Below are 20,701 nucleotides of genomic sequence, written 5' to 3' on the forward strand. Positions count from 1 at the left end.
CTGTGATTGCTACAAGAAATATAACCCTTGTGCAGAACACATAATGAGCCCCAGCCTACTTCCTTTCTCTCTCCCCCCCCCTTTCACCCCCCATCTTAAATAAATAAGAGATGGAAAAAACCCAAATCCCTCTGTGTGGAGAGCATAGTTTTCTACATAAGTTCTCCGAGGAGTTTGGACACAAGAAACATTGTGTCAGGTGAATTGTTTTCTACTGTTGAAGGTTTAGGGTTCACAGGAGGGGAGCCTGCTGCTATGAATCTTCTCAGGAACTTGTAGAGGTAAATTAGCTTATAGCTCAGCCAAGTTAGTGAGCTTTAAGCAGATTTGCTTCTACAATCATAAGTCTTTAAGATGCTCAAATAAGGTGGGGCTGCCTCTATCTCTCTGTGATGATGCTAAGCTTCATTAAGCTACCTGGCAGCCCCACGCAATTCACTACTTTGTGGAGCTGCTGAACTCTGATGGGGGTGGGAGGATGGGACATTCAGGCTTGCCGACTCTCCGTTTGTACAGCTTAATACTTTTGCAGGGGAATGAAAGCTGCATGGGGCAAACAGGTAGTCCGTGGGACTTTAGCATCCCCAGAGAGCACTGGGGAATTGGGGTAGGTATTGTCCCTGCTGACTGCTTGAAATTTTATGCTTGTAGATACAAATTGACTTAAACTAAGCCAGTTAAGTGCTTTAACAGTACAGAAGTTTTGTACAAGCACAACTCAAAGCACTAAATCTGCACTCAGCAGCTGAAGGGGCTCTGGCTGCAGCTGTCACACAGGGTTTCTATTTCAGCTTAGATGAATCATGCCATTGATTCCATTGATTTGTATGCGTAGTCCTCTGCATTCTTATGGCACCTTCCATTTGAGGATTTGCTGGCACTTTACAGACTTTAATGAATTTACCCTCATAGCAGCACTGTGTGACAGGGAAACAGAGAAGTGTAATTACTTTCTGGGGTTTTGCCTAACTGTGTTTGCAGGTTATCTTGTTTTCAGGATTACATTTGAGAATCCTCCTACTATTTGGAAATGGTTATGATGCCTCCTCTTCATACATAATCAATGACCCTGGTAATGTCTCTGAGTTTCGTTTTCAGAATAGTGATATGGGTGGGTTCCCCTCCTTATGCACCACATGTTCTACTGTCATTGAATCAGTTCCTGTCCTGCTCTAAATAGGCCAGTGCAGGATTGTCATGTCACTTCCTGCATCCATTATTATGTGTGCATTTAATTTATGTTGCTTCTACTTTAGACAGGTGCGTCAGTCGTCATATAGTGAGAGTTCTTCATTATTTCTTTTTCTGTGAACCCCCCTGCCTTTTCTCTCTGCCTCCCTAACTGTACACTGCCCATTTCTGTGCAGTGGGCATTGCATATCATCATTTCTGTTGATCCAGGATTTATCTTTCTGTTAGGGCAGCAACCCCAGCCAGGAGCTGGCTGATGTGTCTGGCTTGTGGTTTGTATTCTGAAATTGTGTTACAAAACTGGCCAGAAGGAGGCATTCTTTCATCCACAACTTCAGCATTTTTAAAGAAGGAGCTGGACAGTCTGGATAACTTCATGGAAGGCGACGTTTCTTTTCTCTTGTCTTTTGAGTTTTGAGATTCTGTGTGATTCTTCCTGGGCCCCACTAGGTGGCACTGCAGGCAAGGACACCTGATTCCAAAAAGATTTCATTAAGGGTTTGTCAATATTTCCATTTACTAAATGCTATTTTCAAAGGTTGTTAAGCATTGCTCTAAGCTGGAACTTTTACTATCTAAATTTGGTTTAAACCAGTTTATTAGTTTAAGTAGATAATGTGGGCAAGGTGCACTCGGACACAATGTAGCTTTAATGAGGATTTTTTTCTAATTGTATCTATAGAACAATGCAAAGCTTTACTTTAACAGTAAGGTTCTGATTTTTACCCACAGAAGTGGGCATTTCAGAGATTAGAAGCTTAACTAAAAAATTCTGACCCTGCAACCATTAGTTTGTGAGAAGGAGTCTTGTCTGTTAGGTTTGCTTCTGGGTTTGTTTATTTATGAGAGACTTCTGTATGGAAATTCATTGGAAGCAATGGTGAACATTCTGAGTAAGGGTGGGTCGTGAATTGTTGTCCTTCATATTCTTTGACCTTCAGAAATCTTAACTACTGATATCAGAATTGTGGGTGCAAAACATTCTTTCAGTGCCCTGCCCAAGAATAATCTGGGGGTTTGTCTACACAGTGCATTAGTCTGCCTAGAGAGGTGTAAATGCTAATGTGCACTAGCATGTTGCATACTAGCTGGCCTATGCGGACCCTGCAGGCACTCACTAAAAGTTCCCTAGTGCACATTAATGTAAGGAGTGCAACACGCTAGTGCACACTAGAATTTACATCCCGCTAGTGTGGACTAGTGCACTGTGTGGACAAGCCCTAAGGCTTGTTTTGTGGTGCTGTTGCCAGGGAGAAATGATTAAAGGATAGCTGCTGGGGAGATGTGTAGGAAGACTTTTTAGAGACATTTATGTGATTGTCAGACTCAGAAATTCAGATATTTTACATAAAGTAAAAATGCAGTGGCTTTCACAGTCTCTTTTTACATAACAAGTGTTTTTCTAACGCCTCAAGATCTATGATGCTCTCCTGACTCAAAGAAGAAACAGTTTCTCGATCTAACAGGTGTTATGAGGTTTAATAATTGAAAAGTGCTCTGAAATCTCATTAACAGAAGGTACTATATGAATTATTTAAATTTAAGAACTGGTTTATGCCAATGGATGGATTTCTTTTCCCTGCCATTATAAATCTAAAAAAAACACCCCACCAACCACATATCTGGATATGGTCCTGTCTACTGAATGACTATGCTGTATGCAGCAATTCTTGTCTCTTCGTGGCATCTGTTTTCCTGCTCTACTTCTTCCTTTTGCAATATGTCTGCTGTCTAGATCTCTCAGTGTATACTGTAAAAAGATTATTGGCAAAAATTTTCAAAAGCTAGACTCTTAGATCCATATTTAGATTTCTAAGAATAGGATTTTCAAAATCATGTAAATGACTTAGCAGCACAAGTCCCATAGGCTCTTTTGAGCCAATGAAGAATTTTCCTGAAATAAGAGATTTGTGATGGGGACTATGAAACTTTTCTACTTTTCATGGAAAAAACTCTTTTCTTGATCCAGTGAGGAGACCTATATATTCTTCTTGGAGTTACAAATTCATACAACTTTCAGAGACAAGCTTAACTATTGGTCATTGCGGTGCTATTTTTAGTTGCATGCTATGGAAAGACCAGTGAAGGGTAGTGTCAGCTATGTATGATGGGGTATTTTTAAGAACAGTTGGCCTACAATAGGCTAGCTGAAAAAAAAAAAAAAGACACTCATGATTAGCCACTGAATGCCCATTGAAATCTGTTGATCTTTAGAGCACAGACCTTCTTGTTGACAAAGATAGCTGTCATTTTTACACAATCCTCACTTCCTTTCCCCACAGAAACACAATATTTGCGAGCAACACTTCGTCTTTGCAAATAACAGACATAGCCAACTCCACCACTAGGCAGGACCGCTTTGGTGGCCTCCATTTCTTTAACCCAGTGCCTATGATGAAGCTTGTGGAGGTAAGTGTCTGATAGTATTCTGATAATAAATATTATAGCATGGCAATATACTTGTACTTCACTGAGAGTTCATTAATGTAATAGGATGTATCCCAGTGTGTAGCCCTCATGACCAGGAGGAGCTACCTTTAGAGATAAGAAGATGAAATGACCTCCATTCCAAGAGAGGGTGATGGACTGAACAGTCCAACAGGACTTTTTCATCTCTGGTTGATCCATCTCCATGCCCAATCAGCTTCTGGCTTCTCTGCTGAGACTGCCAACAAGAGCATCAGGTTTGATGATGATTTCAGTCACATGGACAACTGTCTGATAAGAACTTTTTGTGTTTTAAGTCATCAGGCAATGGGCAGAGGAATTTGGGTTCCTATGAGCCCAGGCTGGATATGAACTGATGTTAAAAGAGGTGAAAGACCCCACGTCCTGTTGCCAGTCCCCTGAGTCATTAGCTCCTTTATTGTGAATGTTTCAGAACATCCGAAGCTAATCCTTAGCATCTTTGAAACAATATGTATTTTTATGCTTCTGATACGTTTCAGGTGAAGTGTGTGGAGATTTTGAAATAATTTGTTTTTAATACCAGGTTTGGATCTTTATTTCTCAGTTGTATTAAGGTACGAAAAATACAATTATTTTAAAGCTACTTGACCATTCATCTAAAGGCACATGTGCCTGGTGTCTGTCGTTTTAATAGATCATAAAATATGTATTCATCTTGCTACTTAGAGTAGAATAATAAATGCATCCCCTGTGGAAGTGTACAGGAGCACATGAAGTCCATCCCATCATAACAACATTACTATACTCCTTACCCAATTTATCCCCCTCTCCAAAAAATAATGACCAACATAACCATTTTTTTTAACATCTGATGCCTATGCAGTGGGAGTAGGGGTGAGCCAGAACCCCAGATCTGAAGCACTTACCATAATTCCCTCAGACTTGGGGGGCGGGGTTGAATTTCACAGCTGGATCTATCTTTGAAATAGGTCAAACCAAAAACTGCAGAGACAAATACATATGAACTTTTGGGTATGTCTGAAAGTGAACTTTGGGCCCATCTCTGCTACAAAGCAAGATTTCTTCCTCCCCATGCCCTAAAGTGCTGTGCTTCTTTCTCTCTCCCCCGCCCCTTCGACCCCCAATATATGAATAATTCTAGAGTTTCCTCAGTAACAAACATTCACCTATGTTGTGCCTTCTGTTATAACTTCCTAGTTTTTTAGGCTTATTTTTTTGTAATAATTTTCTGGATGAAATCTTCCATGTGTTATCTCAGTCCTAAAATAAATGATATTTCAGGAAAGTTTGAACAAAATCTGTCCATCTGTTGTGTTCTGAAAATGCCAATTGATACACATTTTCTGCTGTAAAAATACTTGAGTCTCTCTCTCTAGATGCATTAATCATATGGCAGATCTTTGCAAGCTGAAATTTTCCACCTCAGTAGTGAATACTGGGGACTGATCTTCAGGCCAACTTACAAAGTGGTATTTACAGGACTGTGAAATAGCAGAGATGTATCATCACTGGAGCTGGTCAAAACTCAGGATCAATGACCATGAGAAAATATTTTCCCACGGAAAAGAAATTCTAAACAAATTTCATTTTGGAAAACTCAAGATGTTTCTGTTCAACTTTTCCCAAAATGAAACTGAGCCGTCAGCAGCTCCTGGCTCCAAGGGACTCTGAGGGCTGCCTGGGGAGTCCCCTGCTATGGAGTAGGGAATCTTAAAAGTCCTGAGAGCCCTGGTTCGAGCCGAGGCGGTCATACTCCTGGCTCCACAGCAGGGAGTCTGGAAGCCCTGGGGTCTGTGACTGAGGCAATCTGTATGGCACAGTTGCCCCAGAGCTGCAGGCTCTGGAAGCCCAGGCTTCCCAGCAGTTCCCCAAGGGAGCTGGTAGACCGGCAAGTTTCCATCAGGACTCTTGGAGTGCACTGGCAGAAGTTTGTCAAACTGAAATGGTTCCACAAATATTTTGGTTTGAGGAATTGGCATTTTCCGACGAAAAAGAGTTTTGTTTTAAAATTCCCAATCAGCTATAATTGTCACTAGCCTGATCCGGCAAAGGCTTTTGGCGTTGGGACTTTATGTGGGCATAAATATCTGCCTGGGATCTCTTTGTAGGGTTGAAACCAATGTTAAAAATTGAAAGAGACATACTAGTTTTTCCTTTTGTCTAGAGGCTCTTTCAATTTCAGGCTGTCCTGCAGCATCATAATGTTTGGATTGGCAAACGCTGCAGACCTGTGTTCCCTAGGTAGAATAGATGATTCAGATGGAAATAAAGAAAAACCGTAGAAATGTGTGTTTTATTATTACAATAATGAGCTTTTGTTTAGAGTCATTCTATAGTAATACAGTCATCAGACCTCTCTAACAGGAGGTTACCATATTACATAGTGAGCATCTTTACACTACCCATGGCACGTCATCTCCAGTGATTTTACTGAATTGAGTGAAAACTCTCTGATTACACATTTAACAAACCAGGCATGGCTACAAATGTTAACATTCATAAAAATTGGACAGGTATGTTGGGGTTTTTTGCAGGTGGAATGTTCTCTCTCTGAATTTTGAATAAGTGGTAACCAATATGTAGAAACATTTCAGTTACCCAAGGTCTCATGAAGCTTATTTTTGTGAAACCTCAATTTGGTGCCTAATTCCAGTTGACATTAAACATTTATGTAAAGAAATACAAGTTCAGATTCCTATAATAATATTAACTCATTCATATTGCATATATAGAATATATTAGATTAATAGTTTTGCTATTAAATGGTTGACATAGATCTTGTCAACCCCATAGTTTTGCACTGATTTAATTAAACTAGTTTACTTACATGTGCAAACCCCAGTGTGAACACTTCGATTAACAGCGGCTTTTTTCAGTTTAGCTTAAGTATGTTGCCAACTTAAGTTGAACTGGAATAAGCTTTTTTTAAATTGAAATAAAAATATCCACATGGCCTTTTGAACTGGCTTAACTAAATCTGTTTAAAATCACACTTCAATCATAAACTCTGTGATTCTAAGGTCAGAAGGGGCCATTATGATCATCTAGTCAGACTACCTGCACAACGCAGGCCACAGAATCTCACCCACCTACTCCTGTAACAAACCCCTAACCTATGTCTGAGCTGTTGAAGTCCTCAAATCATGGTTTAAAGACTTCAAGGTGCAGGGAATCCTCCAGTAAGTGATCCTTTATATCAATCCTGGGCATCTTTGTTTATAGTGTGACAAAGTTCCTCCTCTATCTTAGTGGGTCTTGCGCTTATTGGCAGATTTGCTCGCCTTGGAGCTTCACGGCAGCACTCAGTTTGACCGTTTTCATGAACCCACAGTCCAGGTCAACTCCTCCTGTGTCTGACCAGGAGTTGGGAGGTTTGGGGAGAACCCGGGCCCGCCCTCTTCTCCGGGTTCCAGCCCAGGGGCCTGTGGAATGCAGCTGTCTAGAGTGCCTCCTGGAACAGCTGTGTGACAGCTACAACTCCCTGGGCTACTTCCCCATGGCCTCCTGCCAACACCTTCTTTATCCTCACCATCGGACCTTCCTCCTGATGTCTGATAATGCTTGTACTCCTCAGTCCTCCAACAGTATGCATTCTCAGCTCCTAGTGCCTCTTGCTCCCAGTTCTTTACACGCGCACCACAAACTGAAGTGAGCTCCTTTTTAAACCCAAGTGCCCTGATTAGCCTGCCTTAATTGATTCTAGCAGCTTCTTGATTGGCTGCAGATGTTCTAATCAGCCTGTCTGTCTTAATTGTCTCCAGAAGGTTCCTGATTGATCTGGAACCTTCCCTGTTACCTTACCCAGGGACGTACTTAACCTGGGCTAATATATCTGCCTTCTATTACTCTCCTGTTGGGGAACAGCGGAAACTGAACCAATCAGAACAAATGAACTCAAAGTGCACTTGTTAGCTCCACGTTTTATTTCGTGCACTAGGGACAGGATGAAGAACATATTGGAAAGCTTTCACAGGAACCGATCCTGTGCATTGCTGAGATATTGTAATGGCAACGAGACTCAGCACTTCACAAAATAGGGACCATTTTTTTTCACAGAGCTACTTCATTCCAATCCAAAAGTCACTATGGGGAAACCGAGGCAGGAGGTGGCGAAGTAATTTGCTCAGGGCCCAAGGTCTCCTGTGTTCCAGTCCAGTGCTCTGTTATCGTTGGCTATGTAAATCATCCAATCAGAGATGAGCAACAAGACCACATGACTCCAAACTCACCAACACAGCATGAATGGCAAATATTTGCAGTTTGTGAACCACCTGCAAACCAAGTATTATTGACCCAATAAATGTGTGAGTAATTTTGCCAAATTAAAAAAAAAAAGTACTCTCCTGTAGCCGTCTGCCCGGACCCTGTCACAATAGACAGGTCTTAATGTACAATGGGTCTGATCCTGTTTTTCCAAAAGTGTCATGGGATCTTTCATGTCTGTTTAGAGAAAATGAACCTGTGTGTCTTTTAAGGCTGAAAGGCCCTATATGATGACTGAATGGCACTCAGTTTCTTTGTTTCAGAATGACAAAGGGCTGAGGTCAGAACAGGTGAAATCCACTTGCATTGCGTTACCTAAAAGTGGAGGTCTGGAAGAAAGCAAACATCTCTGACGAGGAAAGAGATTCAGAACAGAATTGCAGGATGAGCGATACTTTTGATTATACATCTGGAGAGAACGTACCCATGCCACTGCAGCAGGCTTCAGTATCAATTTAAAATGTTCTAGTGTATTTAAATTTTATATAGATTTTTCAGTGGGACATGCATTTTGACCCTGTGACACTTAAGCACTTGCTTTAGGGATCAACGGTTTGAACTCTGGACGTGCCAGTGCCAAATGGCTAACTAAAACTACACTGGTTTCAGAGTAGCAGCCGTGTTAGTCTGTATTCGCAAAAAGAAAAGGAGTACTTGTGGCACCTTAGAGACTAACCAATTTATTTGAGCATAAGCTTTCGTGAGCTACAGCTCACTTCATCGGATGCATCACGAAAGCTTATGCTCAAATAAATTGGTTAGTCTCTAAAGTGCCGCTAGTACTCCTTTTCTTAAAACTACACTGTTAAGATGCTGTGATGCTGGGGTCAAATCCGTCACAAATTTCTTTGAAGATTGTCTAAAGGGCACTTATTTAGTCCATGCAGAAATTCTCACTGAATCTAACGGGACAGCTTTCACAGACACATATTCTCTTACTTGGCTGGTTCTTATTTGCATGCTCAGGGTTTAATTGATTGCCATATGTGGGGTTGGGAAGGAATTTCCCCCCAGGTCAAATTGGCAGTGACCATGTAGGGGTTTCACCTTCCTCTGCAGCATGTGTGTGGGAGTCACTTGCCAGGATTATCTGGATATATCTCACTTAATCATTTCCCTGCCATTGCAGGGGTCTCTGGCATTGGTGCCCCTCAGTCCCTCCTGTTCTCTGTCTGGCGTACAATAGTCTAGTCTCCTATGGACCATAATACTTGATCTAATTTTGGTAGTTGGAATTAGTATGTGGGTGCTGGGTGGTGTTGGTGGCCTGTGATGTACAGGAGGTTAGACTAGATGATCTGGTGATCTCTTCTGGCCTTAAACTCTATGACTCCTTTTCAGAAAAGAAGAAGAGAGTTTTTAGAGATTTTTCCTTTGACAATTTGAGAGACTAGTATTTAGCATTCAAAATTCCTAGAAGTAAAATAAATTTGAGCTTCCTTGAAACTGGTGTACAGTCTTGTGTGAATGTCTTCCAGATGCTTAGATCTAACTTCAAAAGAAGCACACTACCATTTTACTGCTGAGAAACAAATCCTGCTGCTTTTATTCCACGCTCACTGTTTTTGTGTTGATATCAGTAGTCATTCTGGTGCTTAGGAGACCAAATTCCACTGAAAATCTTGTGATGATAAAGTCTATCTGTCACTGCTCATGTAGCATAGTTGATTCTGCGTGGATGCATAGAAAGTCCAAGTTAACTAACAAATGTTATTTCCAGAGCTGCATTGGCATCATTTCTCGTTCTGGGGCACTAATAAATAAGTAAACAGATACCTTGTTAAATTCAAACTCTGTTAAACTCTTTAGAAAAATCCAAGTTTGCCAAAGGGTAAGGATAAAATTGCTAAGAAAATAACTTGGGTCCTTCCTACTCTTAAGCTTATAAGAGGCCTTTACACAGTTTGAAAAGTAGAAATTAAAAACTGTTTTCTTTAGACTTCATGTGTTGATATAATACAGTGTCTGTGTCTGTCCACCTGTTTATATTGGCCAAGGAAGCCATGTTACACCCTTTCTATCAAGAACTGTGTGTAAACATGGTTCTCTAGAATGTCGCCAATGTGTTTCCCTGGGCATTAGGGACCTTATGGCTTTTTTGAAGTTTTTATACTATCCACACAGGAGCCTTTACAGTAGAATTCTAAAAAGATGAACGCCATTGCTTTGAACCTGGTGCATGTTTTAAATGTGTTACAGTAACAATTTCAGAATGTGGAGGGTACTTTGGAGTGCTTTAAAATAGGTTTCACTGTTTTATTGTTACATGTATATTAATTTTGGTTAGTGTGACTGTTCTTTGTAATATAGGTATTTTGTGGAATATTCAGAGAACATCCTGAATCATGGTTTAATTTTTGGCACAGTTATCGGGGTGGGGAGAGAAAAGGCTTCTGGTTGCTTATTAACGCATGTTGGTTCCCTGCTAGGTCATCAAGACACCAATGACCAGCCAAAAGACTTTTGAGTCGCTCATGGAATTCACCAAAGCATTGGGAAAGAATCCAATATCTTGCAAGGCAAGTAGGTCTAGATTGTGAGGAGAGACGTGCAATGCTCAGGGGACTTCAGGTCTGCTCATTTTAAAAAAAAAACTATTCATTTTAATGTGGTGTGTAATTGCATGAACACAATGAAAATTTTCTACTCTGCTTCTGGCACAGATTATCCATTCCCATGCAAATCCCTTCAGGAGAGAACAACTTGCTTGCTAAAAGTCCTTGAAAGAAAGAGAGATCCCAATCTGCCATATCATTGTGTGAATGGAGTGGGTCTGGCTGTTGCGTGGAAAGAGCAAGGGATAGTTCTGGCAAACCTAGTGCGGGTCAGGGATCGCAGTTAACTGCTCCAGTCCATTCAGACCCTAACTACAGTGGAGAATCTTGATCCCCTTGCCCTCCAAACACCTGAGGCATCACAGCCAGTTCATGTGGTGTGTTGCTTTTGGATCCTCCACTATGGGTAGTCTATGCACATTATTCTCTCTCAGTGTGGGTCAGAGCAGTATTAATCTTCACTGCTTTTTGCTCATTCGCCTTATTATTTATTCACTGCTTTTTGCTCATTCGGCTTCTGGGGACTGGAGTTGTGGGGAGGGGGAGGCAGCGCGATGGCTCCTCCCCTTTCATGGAAGCATCTGGCCCATAGAAAGGAGGAATTATTGTCAAGGAGTTGTTGGCATCCTGGGTTCTGTTTTCAGCTGTACCACCACATTGTTTTGTGGTCTTTGGCAGGTTTTTTTAAATCTCTGTACTTCAGTTTCCCAAATTGTAAAGTGTAGATAACTCTTTCCCTTCTCATCAGTTACTGTTTGTAAAGTAGTTTGACTTCCATGAGCAAAAAGCACGATGGAAGTGAGACCTTGGACAAGTTCCTTCGCCATTCTGTGTGTTAATTTTCCCCCTTGTAAAATGGGGATTATAATGTTGCCTAACATTGTGAAGCACTTGGAATATATACTTGCTGTGTAAGAGCGTGAGGTGTGGTACTTTGTACTATTATTTATTATTATCCTAACATGGGATAGTATATTAAATAATACTGGTGTTTACAGTACTCTTTCATATGTTCTATTTCTCATTTCCCTTTACATTTTTGATTACTATAGAAGCTTACATTAAAACAAGATCTTGGTTGTTTGGGAGTCAAGCTGCCCCTGCTGCATAATTCTCAACCCAGTTCATCACTTTCTGTTTGCAAAATTGACATTGGTTGCTGTTGAAGTGATTATGATGTCACAGAAGTTTGATTTACAATGATGAATAAACAGCAGGAGTAGAAAAGCTCTTAAACCATGAATGTGTTTGTTAATAAATTCACACACGAAAGGGAAGAACTCCTCTCCCTAGATTAGATCACCAAAAAAACCCAGTATCAGCAGAATTTTTCTGACTAGCTCATATTTTCCAAGTAGCTTTCTAAGAGGCAACATTGAGTCTTTTAAGACCAGTTAATAATTAAGAATGGGGATGAGGCCCTTTTATGTTCCCCAGCCATATCTGATCACATAATAGCTCTTAGTTATGAGATTAACTTCTGTTAAACAAAAGTAGTGAACAGGTAAATCAGGCAAAAGACCGGTAGTCCAGAGTGAACTGAAACTTGGTGAGCTAATAAGCAACTTCCTTGTTGACCTTGTAATACAGCATTTGGCTATAGTATCGGTATAGAGGGTTTATTTAGAAACTCTGTGCGTTTTTTTTTACAGGATACCCCAGGATTTGTTGTAAATCGTCTCCTGGTGCCATACCTGCTAGAAGCAGTCCGGCTTTATGAGAGAGGTATTTACCAGTGGTATTTACTTTGTGAGATGTTGACGTTACTCTGCTAAATATTAATCTCTTCAGATAAGTGTTGGGATTGTTATAAATGTTTGATCTTTTAGGAATCAGTCAGATGATAAAAAGTTGTGATCATGTCAAATGTCAGCCTATAGATGTAATTAAAAGAATTTCTCATCTGAATTTTGAGATGCTGAGCAATCCCTGGATGCTGAATCAGTATTTATAAATTGCTTATTTGAATTTTCCAATGGCTGGGAAATGCTTTAGAGATGATGGGGAGAGTTGGCTTGGTTAGAACACCTGTTCTTGGGTTAAAACGGGTGAAGTTTTTGAACGTGTTTTAGAATCTTAAAAGCATATTTACACATGAAAACTAATCCAGGATAAGGTAGGATATGGATTTAAAGTGGATTAACTATTCCAGATTAACTCCATGTGTGGATGCTCTTATTTCTGGAATAAGAGAGTCAGCACCTGAAGTTAGTCTGGAATAGCATTCTGGAATAACTCCTCTTCTAGACAAGCCCGAATACCCATTTTCAAACGTGTCTTGGGCACATAGGAACCTCGGGCTTTCTGCCCTTGAAAGTTATATCTGCATAGCTACAGTGGTCAAGGATTTGAAAAAAACAACCCCCTGACCGACATAGCTATGCCAACAAAATTCTCAGTGTAGGTGTAGCTGCTGTTCCCACACCAACAGAAAAACTCCGGTCGCTGTAGGCTGCGTGTATACTAGGGTGTTATGCTGACTGACATACGCTCGATAGTGTAGACAGAACCTCAGTCCCATTGCCTCCCAGTAACCTCCTGCTCCTCTCCCACTAGCTCTAGTTGCTTTGGGGACTCCTGCTTTAGTGGTAGTCTCTTTTGCATTAGGATTTGGAAGGGAAGGAATCCTGACTCCCATAACCAAACCCAGCTAATCTTAAAAACCTAAACCATTTAAAAAAACAAACAAACAAGCTAGTAATGTGAGTGGATAAAGGGCAAGTTACAGACGCCATGTCTACACTAAAAAATTAAGTTGACCTAACTTACACTGGCAGTAATTACATTGTGCCTATCTACACTTTTCTCCTTGTATCAGCAGCGTGCATCCTCACCAGAAGCACTTGTATCAATTGCACTGTCAATCTGGGGCATTGTGGGACAGTTCCTGAAGGCCAGTAACAGTCAATGTAAACAATGCAGTGTCTACACTGGCACTGCGTTGACCTAAGTACATCGAACTTGACTTTATGCTACTCATGGAGATGGAGTTAAGTCAGTGTAGCGGGGCAGTTACGTCAGCAGGAGCAAAATTTAAGTGTAGACACTTCCATAGTTAGGTCGACATAAGCTGCCTTGCGTCGACCTAACCTCGGTAGTGTAGACCAGACCTTAATGGAATTGTTCTTATTTCAGGCACTCTGTTCGTCACTGCATGCTATTAACAATGTCTTTCCAAAGTTTTGTTTTCGAAAGCAGCATTTTCTTACAGATGAAAGCATTCCATTACCAGCATTCCAGCTAGTACATTTTAAATATTAAAAAATCTCCTTTATAGCTTATGGAAGTGATGGTTTGATCTCCAAGAGAAATTTAAACTTGTGCTACTTGTTTATCCATCAACAAATGCATCTAATTACATCACGAAGGGAGAATAGAGCAAATTACAGTGACAAGTAGCGGGGGTGGAGAGGGACAGCTTTTCTCTTAGTAAAATATCACAATTTGGAATACATTATGTGGGTGTTCTAATGTGTTAAGGAGATGGCTTTGTTAAATGATAGATGTAATTTTATGCACTTAGGGAGACGATAGATTTTTAAATTTATAGAAAAATTTCTCAAGGATTTTATAATAAAATCAACTCCCCTTTGCCTAACCAAAAACATTATTTTGATTTCAGCTTTGTTCTGGTTGGTCTTTTTTGTTGAAGAATACAAGGATTCTACACTTGTTTAAAATTTTATTAATGAACTTTAATTATTTAATGAATAAATTTAGGGGGTTGATTGAAGTTGCGTTAAAGCCTGAAGACCTGACGTTCACATTGATTGATATTCTCTGTTGGAATGTGTTAAACTTGTATCATATCTGTTCCTCTTGTGTTGATCCTCATGGTAGTGACTTGAATCAGGTTAGAAAAAGAGCATTACTCTACTAACCTTGGCAGGGAATCTAGGATATTTCTTGACAATAATAATCATTGAAACTTTAATTTTGTGGGGTCAATCATTGAAGTCCTGGGCATGCAAAGTATTCAGGCACAATAAACATTTGAGTCTGTGGGTAAAGATTTCAGGATTTCAGCTTTTGCATGGGCTTTATTCCTCTAATGAAACATTGCAAGTAATTATTTAAATTGGTGCCTTATTATGAGGATTAATATAGGAAAGTTCATATTGCGCTCTTTTTATTGAAAAACCAAGAAACCCCAGTAAAGTAGTCTGGCTTACATGGAATTCCTGTATTTAGGTAGCTCTGACTATGAATTGGGGGACAGCTTTTTTTGTGCTGTGGTCCTTCTAAGTGTATTCTGTCTTTATTGTTTCCAGGGGGCAGGGAGTTCTCCTGCAACTAGTTAATGTCGGTAGGTGGTCAGGCATCTAAGGCTTTGTCTACACTGGACTTTCGTCAGCAAAACCTTTGTTGTTCAGGGGTGTGAAAAAATCACACACACCCCACCCCGAACGACAAAAGTTTTGCTGACGAAAAGCACCCATGTGAACAGTGCTTTGTTGGCAGGAGAGTTCTCCTGCCAACAAAGCTACCGCCACTTGTTGGGGTGGAAGTTTTTTGTCAGCAGGAGAGCTCTCTCATGCTGACAAACAGCAGCACAGCTGTCGCTAAAAGGTGCGTAGTGTAGACATAGCCTAAGTGGTAAAGTGTCTACTGAAGCTAAGAAAGTGAACCAAATATTTTGCTGTTGTAAGTAGGTATAATTCCATCAACTTCAATGGATGAGTTGCATCCATTCTGCTGTGATGAATTAGGCCCAATAGTTTAAATCACATTGAAATTAAGTGTCATTAAAATTATTTTCCATTAGTGAAACAGGCTAATTCTTACCATCTTTCAAAAGTAAAATGCGGATCCCAAACATTTCAACATGATTTTTTTTTAAAAGGGCACAAGAGAACATATCAGCCACAGAAAGGAAAATGAGTCTTATCAGCTGCTTTAGAAGTGGATCAGCAGTTGAAGATGTCCTGCTTAAATAAAAGGCAGTTTGAAAACTTCTTGCTCATGTTCCACAATTCAGAGTATTCTCGTTGATTTATGAAAAAGAATGAAGCCCAGGGGCTTGAATCCTACAAGCTGCTGCGCACTCTCCTTTCTCATCAACCTTAGTGGAAGTTGACTTGACGCTTCACAGAATTGGGCCCTTTGAGACTTGTGTAACTCGATCACTTCAGGCTTGAACCAAAGTCCCTGGAAGTCAATCAAAAGATACACAAAGTTCCTTGGAGTCAAAGGGAAAGTCCCTTTAATGGCTAGCCTGTCTCTGACCTCTTTCTCTGTATCTAATCTCTATATGGCTGAGTTTTATTCTACATTCCTTTCCTTTTTTTTTTAAAACCACATGAAATTATTTTTCAGATTCACATTATAAATTAAATGTCTCAAGTCTTGGTGTTTGGGATTTTATTAACGACATTTCTGTATATTTTGTATTTTTTGCAAGTCTGAAATGTATAGACTTACACCAGAGCAAGATATTTTTATGAAAACTTAAAAATAATCAAGCACAAAATTTCTTCAGAGTGACTTGTTTGCAAGGTTTCAAACAACTTTAACTTTAGTTAAAATAGCTTTCTCTTCTTCTCTTGTTAGTGTGCCCTGGATCAGGGGTCTTTTGTATCATTATCCTCACATACAGCACAAAAGCCTCTACTGAAATAGGCAATACAATAAGGACGAAGTCAGGAAAATGGGAATTAGACCCACAAACATACTGTGGGAGAGGCCCAGCTTTGTACTCTTCTTTCTAGCACTTCCTGTCTGCTCCTGCTTTGCTGGCTGGGCCCACGTTTAGTAGCAGTTGAGTCCCTAGGGATCTATCGGTTTATTGGCTTCTGGACTTTTCTCACAACTTTGATCTATGGGTCCATGTATTTGTCCTTAAACTGTCCTTAAAAGTATGCCAGTGAGGATACTTAGCACTATTCTGGATACTCCTTAATGTTTACTGTTTTATATTTCTGCTGATAACCATGCCAAACACAATGCTTATTTCCATAACATATTTACTATGTGCTGGCTCAGTTTTAGGGGACCTGCAAAGATTACTGTAAAGAGCTGTGCCAGCATGAAATAACACTGTGTTAATTATTTAAAAATAATGGCAAATGGATACAGAATCTTCTCTGTTCATCAGACTGTCAATATTTTCTCTAGGAGATGCATCAAAGGAAGATATTGATGTTGCCATGAAGCTGGGGGCTGGCTATCCCATGGGTCCATTTGAACTGCTGGACTATGTTGGGTTGGATACCAGTAAATATATTATAGATGGTACTGTATACACATTTTCTTTCTTTCTTAGATAAATTGTAACTGGAGGTGTCAACTTAAGTCTGACTTACACTGAATTTAAACTGAGGAAAGTGACTTTGCCTATTAATGAATGATCAGTCAGCATCAATAATAACATGCCATCGTTTTCAAAGGCATGTGTTTACAACATGGGGGAGGTTCATCCCAAGTGACTATAGTTGTTCTGGGGGTCCCTTTGTGTGTGTCTGCACTAGAAAAATTAGTCCCCTTGTTGCAGCACTGGTGTTCGGCTGCTAATGCAGCCATGGCTCAGGCTTTGAGCAGTTTGCTAACATAGACCACTGCTGGAATATAGGTGCTTTTCAAACCGAGACCAGGCCACAGTGTGTTGTGGGGGTGAGAGAAGCATGAAATGAGGCTAAACTGTTGAACTCTTCCTCTTCCTCTTCAAGAGTGTGAGGAGAGATGTTGTGCTCCAAAGAACACCCATAAACTCACTCTGTAAAATCCCTTCCAAACTTCTCTGGCTTTAATTTGTAAAACTGACTTACATTTCCTTAGAGAATGGTGCATGTGTATACATGAAGCGAAATAAGAAACCCTTTTGCCTACACCATTTTTGTTTTGGTTGGAGGAGCCCTACTAAGTGATTTACAACAGTTATTTTGGAGAGAGAAACCCACCTCTTTAAAATAAATGTGGTTTCTGCAACTCTAATCAAACAATTAGGAAAATGGATTGCATACTGTATAAAAACAAGTTGGCTGCTTTTGAGTGCCAGAATGACTGGAGAGTGTGGCAGTGCATAGCAGCATAAGAGGGGAAAGCTATAAAGATTGAGCAAAAATATGTAATAGGAATCACAGCATGATAAGGACGTGCACATTCTAAATGCAGGCTTGTGTTTACTGGAGGTAATTATGAGAGGTAACTTGGAAGTTTGCCATAGAGTTAAGCAAGTTGGGAGAAGGGGAGCTCCATCCTTGTGGAACAGTGTAAAGATTGTGTGGAAAGTAACTGGGAAACAGTAGGAAGAGCGGTCAGAGTCCTCAGTTTACAGACACTTTTCTTGATACTATGAGGGAAAAAGTGATCATTGGGAATCATCTTAAACTAGTCTCTTTGTCAAGACGATCTCCTGTGAGTGAGCTGGGAGTATAAGTCTTCAGACTGTGGGTAGTAGAGGCTTAAACAAGAAGCATAAATATGTACATACCACTTCTAATGAATTTCTCATATAAATATTATATAGCCTTCCTTCTGTAATAAATGTGTGAGAGAGTTCCCAGTCATGTGTTTGTCATTATTGTTGCTCATACTCTACCTCTGGTGTTAAAATGTTTATTGCTGAGCACTATACTTAAGTGCTAACATCCTGAAAGCCTTTTTCAAACAAGAGCTCAATCCTCAAAACATCTCTGTGACGTGTAGGGAAGTAGTAGTATCCCCAGTTTACTGATGGGAAAACCAGGAATGGTTATTTGGCTGATTTAGACTGTGTTTTCAACAGAAAGGTATCAATGTAGGTTAATAATCCCAGTGAAACTGGAGAAGCTAATGAAAATGGGTGAGGAAAGGGAGAAGAGGAATGAATTGGAAGTGACAGATATTTAGGAATGTATTCCCTCCAGTCCATTTTCCTACATGTTTTACAAACCATATTTCCCTACAGAGCTAATAGGGAAGTCATTTATATGTGTTAAAAGTTGAATGTCTCATCATTTGTAAGTGAACAACAAAATATGAAGTGCTAAAGGTCTTGGCTTTTCAATAGCTATAAGATGTCAAACCCCAAAGAAGATGGTCTTGCAGAAGCACCTCAGAGATGTGATGAATGTTTGAGCTGATTAGCCAAATGGGATCTGGAAAAACTAAAACTGAAAGCCAAACTAATTGGGACTTTTTATCACCTCAGACTGAGTTTGATTCCAGCCTATTATCCCTAACCTAATGCCTCCCCTTGCTGCTTTGCTGTGCTCAATAACAAGGGCCCATAGTAATTGTGTTCCTGTAGAATTATTCTGGCAAATGTATTTTGAGGGGTCAGGTATAAGTGCTGTCCTTGCAGAGGTTACCATAGTGACACCTTTCATGACAGCTGCTCCCCAGCATGCAGTGGATCTCAAGGTGAAGGGAAGGCCCCCTCTCACCACAGTTGATAAATGGTTGGACACTGATTTAATGACTGGCCCTGCTTTCCTGGTCAGAAATAGGAGGCTGAGGCGCAATTGATGACAAATTGTCTGACTGTAATTGTTTAAACGGCTCAGATGTATTCAGCTGGTGTTCTAAAAAGGTCTGCTTGAAACAAAATCTCACTTTCAGAAAATTCTCTTCAGTAAATCGCTTGGCTTTCTATTAGTCAGTACTTCTGAGCAGTGTTACATTTTCTGACTGTTGCACAGATTAAAATCCTTCTTTCACCCTTGCTCTTCCAGTATTTTTATTACTATAGAATACCCCAGCTGCTGGGACACTGGGGATAACCTCCTTCAATAATATGTAGAATATACTTAGGGTGTAATCCATTAAGGTACATAGGTGTCTAAGTTCTGTTTTTAGACCCCACTGCAATGCCGAAAACTTCCATTCAGGTGCCACCTAACCCTATAGGTACCTAAGCTCAATCAGCACCTAAGCTTCTGCATCTGGAAGTGCACACTGCAGCCTCTCTCTAGGGACTTGGGCAATCTCCCACTGAGCAATTCACATCTCAGGGAAGATGGCCATTTAAATCACATGCGGGGACTTGATCCAGTAGGCATGTTCAGTGGTGTGCTTCACCTCCTAGGTCGGCCCCCTCAGGTGAGTTCACACAAAACAGCTGGAGGGAGGGAGGGGGAGAGGAGGATAACCTCTCACTATCTTTAGTCTAGTGGTTAGGGAACTCCCCCAGGATATGGGAGCCCTGCAGTTCAAGACCTGCCCCCCTCTGCCTGATGAGGAGAGAGGATTTGAACAGGGATCTGCCATCTCAGATGAGTGCCCTTATCACTAGGCTTTACTGTCACACTAACTTTCTCTCTGGTCCAATTAATTAAAGTGGAAGAACTTAGATAGGAGAGAATGACAAGACCCACATGAGAATATTTCATGGAAGAGTACTGAAGTGTCCCTGACATCTAGGAGACTGTCCTCTTTGCAAATAATAAATATCACCACTAACTTATTCTTCCTTTCTCCTACCAGGGTGGCATTCATTAGAGCCAAACAATCCTCTGTTTGCTCCGAGCCCACTGCTGAATAAATTGGTAGAGGAGAGGAAGATGGGTAAGAAGACGGGTGAAGGATTTTACAAATACAAATGAACTCCAGCATATGAGGGGTTGTCAAGCCATCTATATAAGCATGTGCCATGCAGTATTTCTCCTACTACACTAGGAATGCTGCTTGACCAAGCCTTTCCTAGAATGTCTCAGGTGGTTCTGTGCATTTTGATTGCAATCTGTCTCTGAAGTGATTGTTTACACCAGTTAACAATTTCTGGGCTGAGGGCCGATTTGGTAGATTAATTTTTCTTGTAATTCTGAAAGCTTTACACACATGGTGCCTTTGTGCAGATGTTGATCTTTCAGGCACAAGACATTTTCTTGCAGACAAAAATGAAAACAGCATTCATGTATTTGAACAGTTTATTATATTAACAAAATAACTCAAGCACATTTTAGTGAAAATAAAATTGTCAACAACTCTGTATTGAATCCACTGGTTTTGAATTGGTGTACTTGGTTCTAATCCACCGGGTGGCAGTCTGTTTGCATCCTGGCAAATGTAGAGGCAGAAATGCAATGTCTGGTTTTGTTTTGACATTTTTTTTTAAATTATGCTAATCTATAGAACATAGTAATAGCTGGATTACAATATAATAGTACCTTAAACAGATTATTTTTATAGATTCTGTATTTTTAAAAATTTAATCTTGAAATGATTTATACTGTCATTTGTGGCTGACTCCTCAGGAAAAAAGCTGCTTAATACTGTGTTTTAAAGCAGTAATAATTATTTCAATTGGGGTAACACTTAAAGGCTCAAATCATGGATCAGGGCCC

At 40.3% G+C, this 20,701-nt stretch overlaps 1 protein-coding gene across 1 annotated transcript in view; it reads left to right on the forward strand.

The window, feature by feature from the left end:
* HADH (hydroxyacyl-CoA dehydrogenase) overlaps positions 1 to 20,353 on the forward strand; it is a 34,951-nt gene extending 14,598 nt beyond the window's left edge. Inside the window, exons 4-8 of the mRNA XM_073340858.2 lie at positions 3,474 to 3,600; positions 10,314 to 10,403; positions 12,092 to 12,164; positions 16,554 to 16,670; positions 19,842 to 20,353. Coding sequence (XP_073196959.1) covers positions 3,474 to 3,600; positions 10,314 to 10,403; positions 12,092 to 12,164; positions 16,554 to 16,670; positions 19,842 to 19,960 — 526 coding nt within the window. The 3' untranslated portion in view covers positions 19,961 to 20,353. The remainder of the gene's footprint in view (positions 1 to 3,473; positions 3,601 to 10,313; positions 10,404 to 12,091; positions 12,165 to 16,553; positions 16,671 to 19,841) is intronic.
* Positions 20,354 to 20,701: the final 348 nt, after the last annotated feature.

This window comes from Lepidochelys kempii, chromosome 4, assembly GCF_965140285.1.
Source record: "Lepidochelys kempii isolate rLepKem1 chromosome 4, rLepKem1.hap1, whole genome shotgun sequence".
Lineage (NCBI taxonomy): Eukaryota > Metazoa > Chordata > Testudines > Cheloniidae > Lepidochelys > Lepidochelys kempii.